This window comes from Symsagittifera roscoffensis, chromosome 10, assembly GCF_963678635.1.
Source record: "Symsagittifera roscoffensis chromosome 10, txSymRosc1.1, whole genome shotgun sequence".
Lineage (NCBI taxonomy): Eukaryota > Metazoa > Xenacoelomorpha > Acoela > Convolutidae > Symsagittifera > Symsagittifera roscoffensis.
In genome coordinates this window covers 914,244-933,396 of record NC_087071.1, presented here as the reverse complement: position 1 = coordinate 933,396, position 19,153 = coordinate 914,244, and the positions used below count along the sequence as shown (strand labels likewise).

The window sequence follows — 19,153 nt, the reverse complement described above, 5'->3', positions numbered from 1 at the left end:
TTCAAATATTTAGATTTTTCGAGCTTCGTTAATATTAGCTGGTTCTAGTTTTTTGAAATCCAATTTCGGTCTATTAGGTGATGAGTGATTTCAAATATAAAGATTTTTTGAGCTTCGTTATTTTTAGCTGGTTCTAGTTTTTTGAAATCCAATTTGGGTTTATTAGGTGATGAGTGATTTCAAATATTTAGATTTTACGAGATTCGTTATTTTTAGCTGGTTCTAGTTTTTTGAAATCCAATTTGGGTTTATTAGGTGATGAGTGATTTCAAGTAATTAGATTTTTTGAGCTTCGTTATTTTTAGCTGGTTCTTGTTTTTTGAAACCAATTTGGATTTATTAGGTGATGAGTGATTTTAAAAATTTAGATTTTTTGAGCTTCGTTATTTTTAGCTGGTTCTAGTTTTTTGAAACGAATTTGGGTTCATTAGGTGATGAAGGATTTCAAAAATTTAGATTTTTTGAGCTTCGTTATTTTTAGCTGGTTCTAGTTTTTTGAAACCAATTTGGGTTTATTAGGTGATGAGTGATTTCAAGTAATTAGATTTTTTGAGCTTCGTTATTTTTAGCTGGTTCTAGTTTTTTGAAATCCAATTTGGGTTTATTAGGTGATGAGGGATTTCAAATATTTAGATTTTTCGAGCTTCGTTGTTTTTAGCTGGTTCTAGCTTTTTGAAATCCAATTTGGGTTTATTAGGTGATGAGTGATTTCAAGTATTTAGATTTTTTGAGCTTCAATATTTTTAGCTGGTTCTAGTTTTTTGAAATCCAATTTGGGTTTATTAAGTAATGAGTGATTTCAAAAATTTAGATTTTTTGAGCTTCGTTATTTTTAGCTGGTGCTAGTTTTTTGAAATCCAATTTGGGTTTATTAGGTGATGAGTGATTTCAAATATAAATATTTTTTGAGCTTCGTTATTTTTAGCTGGTTCTAGTTTTTTGAAATCCAATTTCGGTTTATTAGGTGATGAGTGATTTAAAATATAAAGATTTTTTGAGCTTCGTTATTTTTAGCTGGTTCTAGTTTTTTGAAATCCAATTTGGGTTTATTAGGTGATGAGTGATTTCAAATATTTAGATTTTTCGAGATTCGTTATTTTTAGCTGGTTCTAGTTTTTTGAAATCCAATTTGGGTTTATTAGGTGATGAGTGATTTCAAGTAATTAGATTTTTTGAGCTTCGTTATTTTTAGCTGGTTCTAGTTTTTTGAAACCAATTTGGGTTTATTAGGTGATGAGTGATTTCAAAAATTTAGATTTTTTGAGCTTCGTTATTTTTAGCTGGTTCTAGTTTTTTGAAACCAATTTGGGTTTATTAGGTGATGAGTGATTTCAAGTATTTAGATTTTTTGAGCTTCGTTATTTTTAGCTGGTTCTAGTTTTTTGAAATCCAATTTGGGTTTATTAGGTAAAGAGTGATTTCAAAAATTTAGATTTTTTGAGCTTCGTTATTTTTAGCTGGTGCTAGTTTTTTGAAATCCAATTTCGGTTTATTAGGTGATGAGTGATTTCAAATATAAAGATTTTTTGAGCTTCATTATTTTTAGCTGGTTCTAGTTTTTTGAAATCCAATTTGGGTTTATTAGGTGATGAGTGATTTCAAATATTTAGATTTTTCGAGCTTCGTTAATTTTAATTGGTTCTAGTTTTTTGAAATCCAATTTCGGTTTATTAGGTGATGAGTGATTTCAAATATAAAGATTTTTTGAGCTTCGTTATTTTTAGCTGGTTCTAGTTTTTTGAAATCCAATTTGGGTTTATTAGGTGATGAGTGATTTCAAATATTTAGATTTTTCGAGATTCGTTATTTTTAGCTGGTTCTAGTTTTTTGAAATCCAATTTGGGTTTATTAGGTGATGAGTGATTTCAAGTAATTAGATTTTTTGAGCTTCGTTATTTTTAGCTGGTTCTAGTTTTTTGAAACCAATTTGGGTTTATTAGGTGATGAGTGATTTCAAGTATTTAGATTTTTTGAGCTTCGTTATTTTTAGCTGGTTCTAGTTTTTTGAAATCCAATTTGGGTTTATTAGGTGATGAGGGATTTCAAATATTTAGATTTTTCGAGCTTCGTTGTTTTTAGCTGGTTCTAGCTTTTTGAAATCCAATTTGGGTTTACTAGGTGATGAGTGATTTCAAGTATTTAGATTTTTTGAACTCCGTTATTTTTAGCTGGTTCTAGTTTTTTGAAATCCAATTTACGTTTATTAGGTAATGAGTGATTTCAAAAATTTAGATTTTTTCAGCTTCGTTATTTTTAGCTGGTGCTAGTTTTTTGAAATCCAATTTGGGTTTATTAGGTGATGAGTGATTTCAAATATAAATATTTTTTGAGCTTCGTTATTTTTAGCTGGTTCTAGTTTTTTGAAATCCAATTCCGGTTTATTCGGTGATGAGTGATTTCAAATATAAAGATTTTTTGAGCTTCGTTATTTTTAGCTGGTTCTAGTTTTTTGAAATCCAATTTGGGTTTATTAGGTGATGAGTGATTTCAAATATTTAGATTTTTCGAGATTCGTTATTTTTAGCTGGTTCTAGTTTTTTGAAATCCAATTTGGGTTTATTAGGTGATGAGTGATTTCAAGTAATTAGATTTTTTGAGCTTCGTTATTTTTAGCTGGTTCTAGTTTTTTGAAACCAATTTGGGTTTATTAGGTGATGAGTGATTTCAAAAATTTAGATTTTTTGAGCTTCGTTATTTTTAGCTGGTTCTAGTTTTTTGAAACCAATTTGGGTTTATTAGGTGATGAGTGATTTCAAGTATTTAGATTTTTTGAGCTTCGGTATTTTTAGCTGGTTCTAGTTTTTTGAAATCCAATTTGGGTTTATTAGGTAATGAGTGATTTCAAAAATTTAGATTTTTTGAGCTTCTTTATTTTTAGCTGGTGCTAGTTTTTTGAAATCCAATTTCGGTTTATTAGGTGATGAGTGATTTCAAATATAAAGATTTTTTGAGCTTCGTTATTTTTAGCTGGTTCTAGTTTTTTGAAATCCAATTTGGGTTTATTAGGTGATGAGTGATTTCAAATATTTAGATTTTTTGAGCTTCGTTAATTTTAGCTGGTTCTAGTTTTTTGAAATCCAATTTCGGTTTATTAGGTGATGAGTGATTTCAAATATAAAGATTTTTTGAGCTTCGTTATTTTTAGCTGGTCCTAGTTTTTTGAAATCCAATTTGGGTTTATTAGGTAATGAGTGATTTCAAATATTTAGATTTTTCGAGATTCGTTATTTTTAGCTGGTTCTAGTTTTTTGAAATCCAATTTGGGTTTATTAGGTGATGAGTGATTTCAAGTAATTAGATTCTTTGAGCTTCGTTATTTTTAGCTGGTTCTAGTTTTTTGAAACCAATTTGGGTTTATTAGGTGATGAGTGATTTCAAAAATTTAGATTTTTTGAGCTTCGTTATTTTTAGCTGGTTCTAGTTTTTTGAAATCCAATTTGGGTTTATTAGGTGATGAGTGATTTCAAATATAAAGATTTTTTGAGCTTCGTTATTTTTAGCTGGTTCTAGTTTTTTGAAATCCAATTTGGGTTTATTAGGTGATGAGGGATTTCAAATATTTAGATTTTTCGAGCTTCGTTGTTTTTAGCTGGTTCTAGCTTTTTGAAATCCAATTTGGGTTTATTAGGTGATGAGTGATTTCAAGTATTTAGATTTTTTGAGCTTCGTTATTTTTAGCTGGAGCTAATTTTTTGAAATCCAATTTGGGTTTATTAGGTAATGAGTGATTTCAAAAATTTAGATTTTTTGAGCTTCGTTGTTTTTAGCTGGTGCTAGTTTTTTGAAATCCAATTTGGGTTTATTAGGTGATGAGTGATTTCAAATATAAATATTTTTTGAGCTTCGTTATTTTTAGCTGGTTTTAGTTTTTTAAAATCCAATTTGGGTTTATTAGGTGATGAGTGATTTCAAATATTTAGATTTTTCGAGATTCGTTATTTTTAGCTGGTTCTAGTTTTTTGAAATCCAATTTGGGTTTATTAGGTGATGAGTGATTTCAAGTAATTAGATTTTTTGAGCTTCGTTATTTTTAGCTGGTTCTAGTTTTTTGAAACCAATTTGGGTTTATTAGGTGATGAGTGATTTCAAATATAAATATTTTTTGAGCTTCGTTATTTTTAGCTGGTTCTAGTTTTTTGAAATCCAATTTGGGTTTATTAGGTGATGAGTGATTTCAAATATTTAGATTTTTCGAGATTCGTTATTTTTAGCTGGTTCTAGTTTTTTGAAATCCAATTTGGGTTTATTAGGTGATGAGTGATTTCAAGTAATTAGATTTTTTGAGCTTCGTTATTTTTAGCTGGTTCTAGTTTTTTGAAACCAATTTGGGTTTATTAGGTGATGAGTGATTTCAAAAATTTAGATTTTTTGAGCTTCGTTATTTTTAGCTGGTTCTAGTTTTTTGAAATCCAATTTGGGTTTATTAGGTGATGAGTGATTTCAAATATAAAGATTTTTTGAGCTTCGTTATTTTTAGCTGGTTCTAGTTTTTTGAAATCCAATTTGGGTTTATTAGGTGATGAGGGATTTCAAATATTTAGATTTTTCGAGCTTCGTTGTTTTTAGCTGGTTCTAGCTTTTTGAAATCCAATTTGGGTTTATTAGGTGATGAGTGATTTCAAGTAATTAGATTTTTTGAGCTTCGTTATTTTTAGCTGGTTCTAGTTTTTTGAAATCCAATTTGGGTTTATTAGGTGATGAGTGATTTCAAATATTTAGATTTTTCGAGATTCGTTATTTTTAGCTGGTTCTAGTTTTTTGAAATCCAATTTGGGTTTATTAGGTGATGAGTGATTTCAAGTAATTAGATTTTTTGAGCTTCGTTATTTTTGGCTGGTTCTAGTTTTTTGAAACCAATTTGGGTTTATTAGGTGATGAGTGATTTCAAAAATTTAGATTTTTTGAGCTTCGTTATTTTTAGCTGGTTCTAGTTTTTTGAAACCAATTTGGGTTTATTAGGTGATGAGTGATTTCAAGTATTTAGAGTTTTTGAGCTTCGTTATTTTTAGCTGGTTCTAGTTTTTTGAAATCCAAATTGGGTTTATTAGGTAATGAGTGATTTCAAAAATTTAGATTTTTTGAGCTTCGTTATTTTTAGCTGGTGCTAGTTTTTTGAAATCCCATTTCGGTTTATTAGGTGATGAGTGATTTCAAATATAAAGATTTTTTGAGCTTCGTTATTTTTAGTTGGTTCTAGTTTTTTGAAATCCAATTTGGGTTTATTAGGTGATGAGTGATTTCAAATATTTAGATTTTTCGAGCTTCGTTAATTTTAGCTGGTTCTAGTTTTTTGAAATCCAATTTGGGTTTATTAGGTGATGAGTGATTTCAAATATTTAGATTTTTCGAGATTCGTTATTTTTAGCTGGTTCTAGTTTTTTGAAATCCAATTTGGGTTTATTAGGTGATGAGTGATTTCAAGTAATTAGATTTTTTGAGCTTCGTTATTTTTAGCTTGTTCTAGTTTTTTGAAACCAATTTGGGTTTATTAGGTGATGAGTGATTTCAAAAATTTAGATTTTTTGAGCTTCGTTATTTTTAGCTGGTTCTAGTTTTTTGAAACCAATTTGGGTTTATTAGGTGATGAGTGATTTCAAGTATTTAGATTTTTCGAGCTTCGTTATTTTTAGCTGGTTCTAGTTTTTTGAAATCCAATTTGAATTTATTAGGTAATGAGTGATTTCAAAAATTTAGATTTTTTGAGCTTCGTTAATTTTAGCTGGTGCTAGTTTTTTGAAATCCAATTTGGGTTTATTAGGTGATGAGTGATTTCAAATATTTAGATTTTTCGAGATTCGTTATTTTTAGCTGGTTCTAGTTTTTTTGAAATCCAATTTGGGTTTATTAGGTGATGAGTGATTTCAAGTAATTAGATTTTTTGAGCTTCGTTATTTTTAGCTGGTTCTAGTTTTTTGAAACCAATTTGGGTTTATTAGGTGATGAGTGATTTCAAAAATTTAGATTTTTTGAGCTTCGTTATTTTTAGCTGGTTCTAGTTTTTTGAAACCAATTTGGGTTTGTTAGGTGATGAGTGATTTCAAGTGTTTAGATTTTTTGAGCTTCGTTATTTTTAGCGGGTTCTAGTTTTTTGAAATCCAATTTGGGTTTATTAGGTAATGAGTGATTTCAAAAATTTAGATTTTTTGAGCTTCGTTATTTTTAGCTGGTGCTAGTTTTTTGAAATCCAATTTGGGTTTATTAGGTGATGAGTGATTTCAAATATTTAGATTTTTTGAGCTTCGTTAATTTTAGCTGGTTCTAGTTTTTTGAAATCCAATTTCGGTTTATTAGGTGATGAGTGATTTCAAATATAAAGATTTTTTGAGCTTCGTTATTTTTAGCTGGTTCTAGTTTTTTGAAATCCAATTTGGGTTTATTAGGTGATGAGTGATTTCAAATATTTAGATTTTTTGAGATTCGTTATTTTTAGCTGGTTCTAGTTTTTTGAAATCCAATTTGGGTTTATTAGGTGATGAGTGATTTCAAGTAATTAGATTTTTTGAGCTTCGTTATTTTTAGCTGGTTCTAGTTTTTTGAAACCAATTTGGGTTTATTAGGTGATGAGTGATTTCAAATAATTAGATTTTTTGAGCTTCGTTATTTTTATCTGGTTCTAGTTTTTTGAAACCAATTTGGGTTTATTAGGTGATGAGTGATTTCAAAAATTTAGATTTTTTGAGCTTCGTTATTTTTAGCTGGTTCTAGTTTTTTGAAACTAATTTGGGTTTATTAGGTGATGAGTGATTTCAAGTATTTAGATTTTTTGAGCTTCGTTATTTTTAGTTGGTTCTAGTTTTTTGAAATCCAATTTGGGTTTATTAGGTGATGAGTGATTTCAAATATTTAGATTTTTCGAGCTTCGTTAATTTTAGCTGGTTCTAGTTTTTTGAAATCCAATTTCGGTTTATTAGGTGATGAGTGATTTCAAATATAAAGATTTTTTGAGCTTCGTTATTTTTAGCTGGTTCTAGTTTTTTGAAATCCAATTTGGGTTTATTAGGTGATGAGTGATTTCAAGTAATTAGATTTTTTGAGCTTCGTTATTTTTAGCTGGTTCTAGTTTTTTGAAACCAATTTGGGTTTATTAGGTGATGAGTGATTTCAAAAATTTAGATTTTCTGAGCTTCGTTATTTTTAGCTGGTTCTAGTTTTTGAAACCAATTTGGGTTTATTAGTTGATGAGTGATTTCCAGTATTTAGATTTTTTGAGCTTTGTTATTTTTAGCTGGTTCTAGTTTTTTTGAAATCCAATTTGGGTTTATTAGGTGATGAGGGATTTCAAATATTTAGATTTTTCGAGCTTCGTTGTTTTTAGCTGGTTCTAGCTTTTTGAAATCCAATTTGGGTTTATTAGGTGATGAGTGATTTCAAGTATTTAGATTTTTTGAGCTTCGTTATTTTTAGCTGGTTCTAGTTTTTTGAAATCCAATTTGGGTTTATTAGGTAATGAGTGATTTCAAAAATTTAGATTTTTTGAGCTTCGTTATTTTTAGCTGGTGCTAGTTTTTTGAAATCCAATTTGGGTTTATTAGGTGATGAGTGATTTCAAATATAAATATTTTTTGAGCTTCGTTATTTTTAGCTGGTTCTAGTTTTTTGAAATCCAATTTGGGTTTATTAGGTGATGAGTGATTTCAAATATAAAGATTTTTTGAGCTTCGTTATTTTTAGCTGGTTCTAGTTTTTTGAAATCCAATTTGGGTTTATTAGGTGATGAGGGATTTCAAATATTTAGATTTTTTGAGCTTCGTTGTTTTTAGCTGGTTCTAGTTTTTTGAAATCCAATTTGGGTTTATTAGGTGATGAGTGATTTCAAGTATTTAGATTTTTTGAGCTTCGTTATTTTTAGCTGGTTCTAGTTTTTTGAAATCCAGTTTGGGTTTATTAGGTAATGAGTGATTTCAAAAATTTAGATTTTTTGAGCTTCGTTATTTTTAGCTGGTGCTAGTTTTTTGAAATCCAATTTGGGTTTATTAGGTGATGAGTGATTTCAAATATTTAGATTTTTCGAGATTCGTTACTTTTAGCTGGTTCTAGTTTTTTGAAATCCAATTTGGGTTTATTAGGTGATGAGTGATTTCAAGTAATTAGATTTTTTGAGCTTCGTTATTTTTAGCTGGTTCTAGTTTTTTGAAACCAAATTGGTTTTATTAGGTGATGAGTGATTTCAAAAATTTAGATTTTTTGAGCTTCGTTATTCTTAGCTGGTTCTAGTTTTTTGAAATCCAATTTGGGTTTATTAGGTGATGAGTGATTTCAAGTATTTAGATTTTTTGAGCTTCGTTATTTTTAGCTGGTTCTAGTTTTTGAAATCCAATTTGGATTTATTAGGTAATGAGTGATTTCAAAAATTTAGATTTTTTGAGCTTCGTTATTTTTAGCTGGTTCTAGTTTTTTGAAATCCAATTTGGGTTTATTAGGTGATGAGTGATTTCAAATATTTAGATTTTTCGAGCTTCGTTAATTTTAGCTGGTTCTAGTTTTTTGAAATCCAATTTCGGTTTATTAGGTGATGAGTGATTTCAAATATAAAGATTTTTTGAGCTTCGTTATTTTTAGCTGGTTCTAGTTTCTTGAAATCCAATTTGGGTTTATAAGGTGATGAGTGATTTCAAATATTTAGATTTTTCGAGCTTCGTTAATTTTAGCTGGTTCTAGTTTTTTGAAATCCAATTTCGGTTTATTAGGTGATGAGTGATTTCAAATATAAAGATTTTTTGAGCTTCGTTATTTTTAGCTGGTTCTAGTTTTTTGAAATCCAATTTGGGTTTATTAGGTGATGAGTGATTTCAAATATTTAGATTTTTCGAGATTCGTTATTTTTAGCTGGTTCTAGTTTTTTGAAATCCAATTTGGGTTTATTAGGTGATGAGTGATTTCAAGTAAATAGATTTTTTAAGCTTCGTTATTTTTAGCTGGTTCTAGTTTTTTGAAACCAATTTGGGTTTATTAGGTGATGAGTGATTTCAAAAATTTAGATTTTTTGAGCTTCGTTATTTTTAGCTGGTTCTAGTTTTTTGAAATCCAATTTGGGTTTATTAGGTGATGAGTGATTTCAAATATAAAGATTTTTTGAGCTTCGTTATTTTTAGCTGGTTCTAGTTTTTTGAAATCCATTTTGGGTTTATTAGGTGATGAGGGATTTCAAATATTTAGATTTTTCGAGCTTCGTTGTTTTTAGCTGGTTCTAGCTTTTTGAAATCCAATTTGGGTTTATTAGGTGATGAGTGATTTCAAGTATTTAGATTTTTTGAGCTTCGTCATTTTTAGCTGGTTCTAGTTTTTTGAAATCCAATTTGGGTTTATTAGGTAATGAGTGATTTCAAAAATTTAGATTTTTTGAGCTTCGTTAATTTTAGCTGGTGCTAGTTTTTTGAAATCCAATTTGGGTTTATTAGGTGATGAGTGATTTCAAATATAAATATTTTTTGAGCTTCGTTATTTTTAGCTGGTTCTAGTTTTTTGAAATCCAATTTGGGTTTATTAGGTGATGAGTGATTTCAAATATAAAGATTTTTTGAGCTTCGTTATTTTTAGCTGGTTCTAGTTTTTTGAAATCCAATTTGGGTTTATTAGGTGATGAGGGATTTCAAATATTTAGATTTTTCGAGCTTCGTTGTTTTTAGCTGGTTCTAGTTTTTTGAAATCCAATTTGGGTTTATTAGGTGATGAGTGATTTCAAGTATTTAGATTTTTTGAGCTTCGTTATTTTTAGCTGGTTCTAGTTTTTTCAAATCCAATTTGGGTTTATTAGGTAATGAGTGATTTCAAAATTTTAGATTTTTTGAGCTTCGTTATTTTTAGCTGGTGCTAGTTTTTTGAAATCCAATTTGGGTTTATTAGGTGATGAGTGATTTCAAATATAAATATTTTTTTGAGCTTCGTTATTTTTAGCTGGTTCTAGTTTTTTGAAATCCAATTTGGGTTTATTAGGTGATGAGTGATTTCAAATATAAAGATTTTTTGAGCTTCGTTATTTTTAGCTGGTTCTAGTTTTTTGAAATCCAATTTGGGTTTATTAGGTGATGAGGGATTTCAAATATTTAGATTTTTCGAGCTTCGTTATTTTTAGCTGGTTCTATTTTTTTTAAATCCAATTTGGGTTTATTAGGTGATGAGTGATTTCAAATATAGAGAATTTTTGAGCTTCGTTATTTTTAGCTGGTTCTAGTTTTTTGAAATCCAATTTGGGTTTAATAGGTGAAGAGTGATTTCAAATATTTAGATTTTTCGAGCTTCGTTATTTTTAGCTGGTTCTAGTTTTTTGAAATCCAATTTGGGTTTATTAGGTGATGAGTGATTTCAAATATAAAGATTTTTTGAGCTTCGTTATTTTTAGCTGGTTCTAGTTTTTTGAAATCCAATTTGGGTTTATTAGGTGATGAGTGATTTCAAATATAAAGATTTTTTGAGCTTCGTTATTTTTAGCTGGTTTTAGTTTTTTGAAATCCAATTTGGGTTTATTAGGTGATGAGTGATTTCAAATATTTAGATTTTTCGAGCTTCGTTATTTTTAGCTGGTTCCAGTTTTTTGAAATCCAATTTGGGTTTATTAGGTGATGAGTGACTTCAAATATAAAGATTTTTTGAGATTCGTTATTTTTAGCTGGTTCTAGTTTTTTGGAATCCAATTTGGGTTTATTGGGTGATGAGTGATTTCAAATATTTAGATTTATCGAGCTTCGTTATTTTTAGCTGGTTCTAGTTTTTTGAAATCCAGTTTGGGTTTTTTAGGTGATTAGTGATTTCAAATATTTAGATTTTTCGAGCTTTGTTATTTTTAGCTGGTTCTAGTTTTTTTGAAATCCAATTTGGGTTTATTAGGTGATGAGTGATTTCAAATATTTAGATTTTTCGAGCTTCGTTATTTTTAGTTGGTTCTAGTTTTTTGAAATCCAATTTGGGTTTATTAGGTGATGAGTGGTTTCAAATATAAAGATTTTTTGAGCTTCGTTATTTTTAGCTGGTTCTAGTTTTTTGAAATCCAATTTGGGTTTATTAGGTGATGAGTGATTTCAAATATTTAGATTTTTCGAGCTTGGTTATTTTTAGCTGGTTCTAGTTTTTCTGAAATCCAAATCGTGTTTATTAGGGGATGAGTGATTTCAATTACAAAGATTTTTCGAGCTTCGTTTATTTTAGCTGGTTCTAGTTTTTTGGAAATCCAATTCGGGTTTATTAGATGATGAATGATTTCAATTTTTTAGATTTTTCGAGCTTCGTTATTATTAGCTGGTTCTACTTTTTTGCAATCCAATTTGGGTTTATTAGGTGATGAGTGATTTCAAATATTTAGATTTTTCGAGCTTCGTTATTTTTAGCTGGTTCTAGTTTTTTGAAATCCAATTTGGGTTTATTAGGTGATGAGTGATTTCAAATATTTAGATTTTTTGAGCTTCGTTATTTTTAGCTGGTTCTAGTTTTTCTGAAATCCAAATCGTGTTTATTAGGGGATGAGTGATTTCAATTACAAAGATTTTTCGAGCTTCGTTATTTTTAGCGGGTTCTAGTTTTTTTTGAAATCCAATTTGGGTTTATTAGATGATGAGTGATTTCAAATTTTTAGGTTTTTCGAGCTTCGTTATTTTTAGCTGATTCTAGTTTTTTGAAATCCAAATGGGGTTTCTTAGGTGATGAGTGATTTCAAATATAAAGATTTTTTGAGCTTCGTTATTTTTAGCTGGTTCTAGTTTTTTGAAATCTAATTTTGGTTTATTAGGTGATGAGTGATTTCAAATATAAAGAATTTTTGAGCTTCGTTATTTTTAGCTGGTTCTAGTTTTTTGAAATCCAATTTGGGTTTATTAGGTGATGAGTGATTTCAAATATAAAGATTTTTTGAGCTTCGTTATTTTTAGCTGGTTCTAGTTTTTTGAAATCCAAATTGGGTTTATTAGGTGATGAGTGATTTCAAATATAAAGATTTTTTGAGCTTCGTTATTTTTAGCTGGTTCTAGTTTTTTGAAATCCAATTTGGGTTTATTAGGTGATGAGTGATTTCAAATATAAAGAATTTTTGAGCTTCGTTATTTTTAGCTGGTTCTAGTTTTTTGAAATCCAATTTGGGTTTATTAGGTGATGAGTGATTTCAAATATTTAGATTTTTCTAGCTTCGTTATTTTTAGCTGGTTCTGGTTTTTCTGAAATCCAAATCGTGTTTAATAGGGAATGAGTGATTTCAATTACAAAGATTTTTCGAGCTTCGTTATTTTAGCTGGTTCTAGTTTTTTTTAAAATCCAATTCAGGTTTATTTGGGGATGAGTGATTTCAAATATAAAAATTTTTCGAGCTTCGTTATTTTTAGCTGGTTCTAAGTTTTTTTGAAGTCCAATTTGGGTTTATTAGATGTTGAGTGATTTCAAAAATTAGGGGTCTATTAGGGGATGAGTGATTTCAAATAGCTTCCAATTCACACGTTGGAAATTGTGCAAAATACAAAACAAGATGTAACTTGCAAATACTTATTATCCTTCCAAATATCAGCTCCCTGTGATCATTGGAGGCCGAGAAACGACTTCCTGAAGTTAAAGGTGTGTTTGTTTACTTAGGACATAAAACAGGAAGTGGGGGTTCTAGGTTTCTGAGGTTCTAAACTTAAGCTTCCCTCAACATTCTAAAACTTGAGCCGAAAACCACTGCTATTTTCCGAGTTCTGATAGGGCCTTTTACACTTCCGGGGATCTTTATCACTTGCCCCCCAAGGGTCTGAGGGGTTCGGTTTTCATATGCCCGTGTCAAATCATCTTTAGTATCGCTCATCTGACTGTCATAACATAAGCTTCCTTAGTTCCAATTTGGTTGGGGTGAGGGGGGGGGGGGTATTGGGTTCGCTTCGCAGATGTTGTTAAATTTTTTTTCTGGCATAGGAGGGACGATATATTCGAAGATTGAACTAATTCGAACTCGACCTTTTAATGCTGTATTACTTAACCTAATGACTAATCGATCTAACGCTCAGGTTACCATAGCATGTAATAAAGTAGAATCATCAGTTTTACAGGGTCGCAATGTATGTTGCTCAATCAAAGTCCTGCAAAACCCGATTGTATGTTGTTTGCATGTGTGTTGTTGCTTAGCTCTACCAAATTTAAAGCTTAAGGGGTTTCCTTAGAAAATTTGGTAAAACTTTGTTCCCTTTTTGCTCAAAACTGCCATTAAAGTAAGTCTTTCGGGCTCTTCAGGAATATACCAGAAAACATACGAAACAGGAAAATTGTGCAGTCTTACAATTTTCCTATTTGAAAAAGTTGCACTTGTGATCAAAGCTGCAATTGTAATAACACTCGCAGATCCTGTTTTTTTTAATGACGTGTGTTGTAAAAAGTTCTAAAAATTGCGATTTTCAGGACTTTGTAAAATTTTTTTATAGATGATAAACGGAGTAAAAACAACTACTCTCATATGAAGTGATAGTTTTCATACCTGCTCCTCCTGTTGGTGACGCCATTTTGTTCGGGATTGAGTGAAGTTACGAAGCAGATTTGTAAAGACAACCTAAAAGTAAAAAAGTTCAGTTTCAGGTTTTTCAGTTTTGACAGGGTATGTTGAAACGTCTATTTCTTAAAAAACTTTTATCAGGACAGGAAAGTGGTCGTTAGTGACTTGTCTTAAAAGGAGACAGATCTCAATGAGAAGTATGGATAGGATATTAGTTATCTTGTTTTTTGCTGCTCTGATCAAACAAACGAACTCAAAAAACTTTTTTCTTTTTTTAACGGTGAAATATAAAGTGTAGGCCTAACCTACGTCCGCTTTTAAAATACGCGTTGCTTTTAAAATACGCGAGTTTTTTTTGCGCATTTCAATTTTCCAGCAGTGATATGATTTTTTATTAAAATGGCTGCATCTGTTTTGCAAATTCACCTTTTTCTCAATTCGTTGAAATGTTATTTAAGTTATGCTGATAATTTGATTTTTTCAATATAACCTTACTTTTTTTGAAACACGAAATTGTTCTATTGCGAAGATAAAATTAATAATTTGGTGTTACAGATCTGGACTATCTGGAACTTAGTAATGACAAGTTTAGTTCTCAGTATTGCTTGTTTCAACAATTGAAAGGGCAGTTGTTTTTCAAGGTAAAATGGGCTAAGTTTCGGAATCTGAACTGCTGATTTGATTGGAAATTTAGAACTGTTGATTTTAACTTTAATACAGGGAGGTTTTTATCCTCTGAGCTAGTAATTAATTTGCTCGATATAGTGTGTAAACCAGAATATCAGAAAAAACGGTTTGTTGAATCAGAATAAATGGTAAGACTCAGTCGAAGTGCGATAGCTGTTTTTATTTTATCTTAATTCAAGTCAGTGAAAAAATACAAGAAAAAACATGATAGATGACTAACACAAATTATCAGCTTATAAGTGAGTAAGTTATCGTGTCCGTCAATTTTCAGATTTTTTATATCTTTTTGCTGACTTGAGTTACAGATAAATTAAAAATACACAATTAACTCATAAACTAAAATGCGCAGACTGATTTCTCATATTTAAAACAAAACCTCCAGCTTATATTAGCAGTTTTACACGTTTATAAGTTGATCAAGATGTTAAAGATCCAAAAAATAATAAATCTGAAAACCGCTTTGTTTCTAAGTTGACTCATGCTTAACTTTTTGAGTTTTCGTTTGAGCAATCAAGTTTTTTAGAAAGCTAGCTGCCAATTTTTCATACAAGAGTAAAAAAAGTAGGTTGATTCAAATTACAAACAATTGATATTTATTTGAATAACCAACCCAGGTTGACCTCCATATACCGAAAAAGCTTATCATACAATTTCAAACAACAAAAATCATTATCATACAAATCCATACATCAAGTGTATTGAGTTAAGTATTGTCTACTGTACTCATAGAGTAATTTCAGATAAGTACACCATCTGCTCGTCACGCTATCTTATTTTCGGCCGGATAGATTCGTGCAAATTCTTAGTCTAATACAAATCTTAATCTTACTCTTATATCTCCTAGTCTCAATAGATCTAGTGTACACCAGTTTGCGCGAGTTAGTTCCAGAATGAGAACAACTGTATTCTAAGTTTAATTCAAAATGCTCTGGTGTTGAAACTACAAGTAGTTTCAACACTTTACAAATAAATACGTTGTTAGTTTGATGGAGTATGATTGTTTAAAATATAATAAAATATCATAATAATAACCAATGATAAATACTAGTTTAGATTTGGTTCCACCCATCCGGCGTTTAGAGAGTTTTAGTTTTTCAATGTTCTATTGTAGTGTAGGATGGATGGTGATGTTTTTCTTTAGAGGTTGTGAATATATTCTTTTTTTCTGGTTTGGAAGAAGAGATGTTATCACGATCGTTTTGGGAGCTCGTATTATGGGTTCTGATCGATTGTGATGAGTGTTGATCTGATTGATTTCAGAAAATAGGAAAGTTGCTATTCTCAATCTTGTTCGGATGTGGCATGTAGTTCGACTTTGGATGAAGTGCCTGGTGACTTGGATCTGTATGTATATTTGAACATCGAGATGGCCATTGTTCTGTTGCAATTGGTTTCGTTTGCTGCGATGCCAAGGCGTACTTTAAATCCATTGAGTGTATTGATTGTGGGCGTCATGTCAGTTGGTTTTGCCATTTCGTAGTTGGATTGTGATTGGGTTGTCAAATTCCTTGCTGCTCGTTTTTGGGCTGTATGTAATCTTTTTACTGCATTGTATATTTTACATAAACAAACCTTGTTTTTTAGTTATGATCTTTTATTAGTTTTTATCGCTAAAGCGTTACTATTTAGTTCGGTTATTTTTAAAAGCCACTCACACTTGATTAACTCCCGTCAAAAAAGTCTCGTGGGTGTCACCGGCTATAGAGCATGCTCAGCACGTTCTCTTCTGGTGAATTAGGCCAGAAGTGAGGTTATAGTTTCATGCTCTCTTTTTTGGAGAGTCCTGTTTTTAGTTGAACCTTTCATGCTTTTTTTATTACTAGTGTTTGCTTTTGTTGTCTTAGTTATAACTTTTTCTTAAAATTGTTTGTTTTGGGTTTGTCTTTCGACTTTTGTTGTTTTGTTCTTTTGTGTTCAGACTTAAAAGAAGTCTTCAAAAGAATAATTTATCCAGTTCTAAGCTGGTGTTAATCCAGTTTGGGTACCGTGGGTTTTCTTTTCTTGGTCATGCTGTTAGGTTGTGCTTTATGGTGTTTAGTAAGCTTATTTGCTTAGTTTAGATTATTATATAAAGCCTTTCCAACCGGATTGAAGGAAGATTTGAAACGTGATAAAACTTTTTAGAGTTGTTATCAGTGAAAGTTAAAACTTAAGTTCAATATTTTAAACAATTCTTTGTGGACGAGCTGTGCAATTCTGGATAGAATTGGTGGGCGAATGAAAATAAAGAAGCGCCTCGGAAAAGGTTAGTTTGAGTATCTGCAGTTTATGAACAATTTTATTAATTAGCTACTTTAAAATTATGAAATTTACTGCTTGATTCGGGGGTTGAAATTATTACTTTATTTTCAATTGTATGAATATTTTCTGCTTTGGGGAAAAAAATTTCTCATTCAATTTAGCGCTTTGTGTGGGATAATTTTGTTGCTTCAGTTATTGAATAGGTTAATAGAAATTTATGAATTGAAAAAAAAGTTCTGTTTATTATTTTGCTTTTTGTTTTGTAGATGATTGATGATTGTGCCTATGAAGAAAAAAGAAAACATTGATTAAATATGGCTAGTGTTGTTTGAATTTATTAGTAAATTGTTGATTTCATATTACCTAATTGTCGGTAAAGAAGCCATGGGGAAAAATGTCGTGGATGACATCAAATGAGGTTAGTAGTTTAGCTAGCAAACCAATAATGTGTTTAGTTTGCTGAAGTGAAAAGCAATTCGAGTGCTTTAATGATGTTGTGCTCTTCAGTGTTAGATGATTTTTCACACGGTGTGTTTTGAATGAGGTTATAGAGTTTATGATTATAGCGAGGGTTAAATATTTATTCTAGGACTGGGACTTCAACGGGCTGGAGGAATTCATGAGGGACAATTAGTGGGCGGGTTTCGTCTTCATTTAGGAGTCTGGTTAGGGGACAGAAGATATACATCTGGATGATGGGATCGTAGTTTGGAGGGTGCCTTGTAAGTTAGTGTCTTTGTTACAAAAGGTGAAATTAAGAAAGAATGGTAATCTGTTTTTAGAGTTTAATGTTTTGATATCTATGGTGAGGTTGTCGTTCTGGTGCTTTGAGAGTGTAATGGTGTTGAATGAACTTGTAGCTTGTAAAAGTGTACTTGTGTGTTTTCTTAATTTGTAACATGACTTCGTGTGAACAGTGCAAATCACGTTCTTTGGGTGTGGGGAAATACAAGGTCAGTGAAAAGTGATTAAACTTGTTAAAGTATGATTAATAAGCATGAATATCATGTAGTGCTGCTGAGATGACGTTGACGTATTTTTATATGAGATGTTGAGGGTGAATGTGTATGAGGTTTTGATGAAATATTTCTCTGTTAGTTGGGGACCAGAAAATGGGTCGTTGTTTAGAAAAATGTCTTTATAGGGTCGTCTGATGTAATGATCGTAATAATCGATGGAATAACTGTTAGCTTTAGGTGCAGTGAATTTGGTTAGTGGTTGTCTGTATCCTATTTGTGTGAATTGTTTGGGGTTAGTGCTGTTGTTAGAAGGTAGAGTTGGGTGCTGCACACTTCATTGTCATAAGGGGTGTTATATAGTGGCATCGATAGTGGATTAGTAAAGTGGTAGTGTGATGTCATGAAAATGTAGGGTATAATACGAGCTTGTTTACATAAATGGGTTTCTCGTCATTGGGGCCTGGATGGAAGCATGTGTTTTGTGGGAAAAAGTTTAGACATGTTTGGAGAATTTCTTGGGTATTAGTGTGAAGTGGATGATTGACAAATGATGTGGATGTTCTTGGTTTAGATAGGAATGGAAAATTTGGGAATTTTCTTTTAAAGGTTCGGTAAGCTCTGGTTGTACTGGAGGATGGTGTTGATGAGCGAGTCGGGTTTTGTGAAGGGGTATGAGTCGAAGAAGAAATTGGGGTTGATGGGTTAGATGGTGTTATAGGTCGTGAGATTTGATGAATAGTTAGAGTTTGAGGGTGTTGTAATTGTTGATGCAGTATTATGATTTTATCAAGCTCGTGTGAGATTTGTGTGTTTTCTCAATCGTTGTTATCGGATGGTTCACTGGTTAGGGGGGAATATATGGTTGTCACAATTGAAATGGGAGAGGGAGGAGAAGGGAGTTCAATTTTGACTTGGGAACGAATAGGTTGAAAAGGAGGTTGGAAAAATGTAGATCAATTGGGTTCAGAGTTGGCAAATTTGTCGTGTGTTTCGATATCGGAGTTGTTGAATTGGGAGATAGTGTTGTATACTGTTGTGTTGGAATTAGTGTCTGATTCCATGCTGGATGAGGTGTTATGATGGGTTGATTGAGGTGGTGGGAAAAGAAAAAGTGGGGTGATGGTGAGATTGTTCTGGAAGTTGGCTGGGTGGGAATTTGATCGATGGAGGGATCCAACAACTTGGCGGCTCATCGTGGGCTAAAAAGATGGTTGTTCTGAGAACAAAAATTAGTGGTATGTACTTGTTCTATAATTTGTTCGTAAGTGTCTTCTATTTTGGGTTGTTGAGTTATTATGTGTTGAATCGGGCTTTGTGGATAAATAGATCTCAATGTTATGAGGTCAACTAGGTCGATATTTTTGATAGTTCGCGGTACCAATGATAGGGGATGGTTATGGTTTAGGTTTGTAATTGTGGTGCTGTGGGTGTTGTATTCGTATCGTTTCATGATAAGTCATATGTGTTTGGTGTTGTTGATAGCTTGATATTGTATTCTTTTACTTGAGCGTCTAAAATTATTTTATTGATTGATGTCGAAATTATTCCAAAAAATCATGCGAAAAGGATGCGTGCTACACTTGCTTGTTTGCTTACTTGTGTGTGTATTGCGCATGAATTCTAGATTCCTGTTAAGAGAGAGAAAAAAATCCAAGAAAATTAAACATTGCATATAATATAGTCAATCTTTCTAAGATGTAATAGGGCCATCCTATAAATGCAAGAAGTTCGCTTTTCAAGTTTACAAAACTAAAAGTAATTAGTGGTGATATATCTTGTGGTCGGTATTTTTTGCCATTTAAGTAAATGTACTCTTATATCTTTAAAA

At 31.0% G+C, this 19,153-nt stretch overlaps 2 protein-coding genes across 2 annotated transcripts in view; one reads left to right on the top strand and one right to left on the bottom strand.

Annotated features, from left to right (window-relative positions):
* Positions 1-14,333, bottom strand: part of LOC134855248 (uncharacterized) — an 87,296-nt gene extending 72,963 nt beyond the window's left edge. The window contains exons 1-2 of the mRNA XM_063871713.1: positions 13,934-14,333; positions 13,424-13,495 (exon numbers count right to left, since the gene is read on the bottom strand). Of these exons, the coding sequence (XP_063727783.1) occupies positions 13,424-13,448 (25 nt within the window). The 5' untranslated portion in view covers positions 13,449-13,495; positions 13,934-14,333. The remainder of the gene's footprint in view (positions 1-13,423; positions 13,496-13,933) is intronic.
* Positions 1-19,153, top strand: part of LOC134855519 (eukaryotic translation initiation factor 4E-like) — a 461,161-nt gene that overhangs the window by 381,744 nt on the left and 60,264 nt on the right. The window lies entirely within an intron of this gene.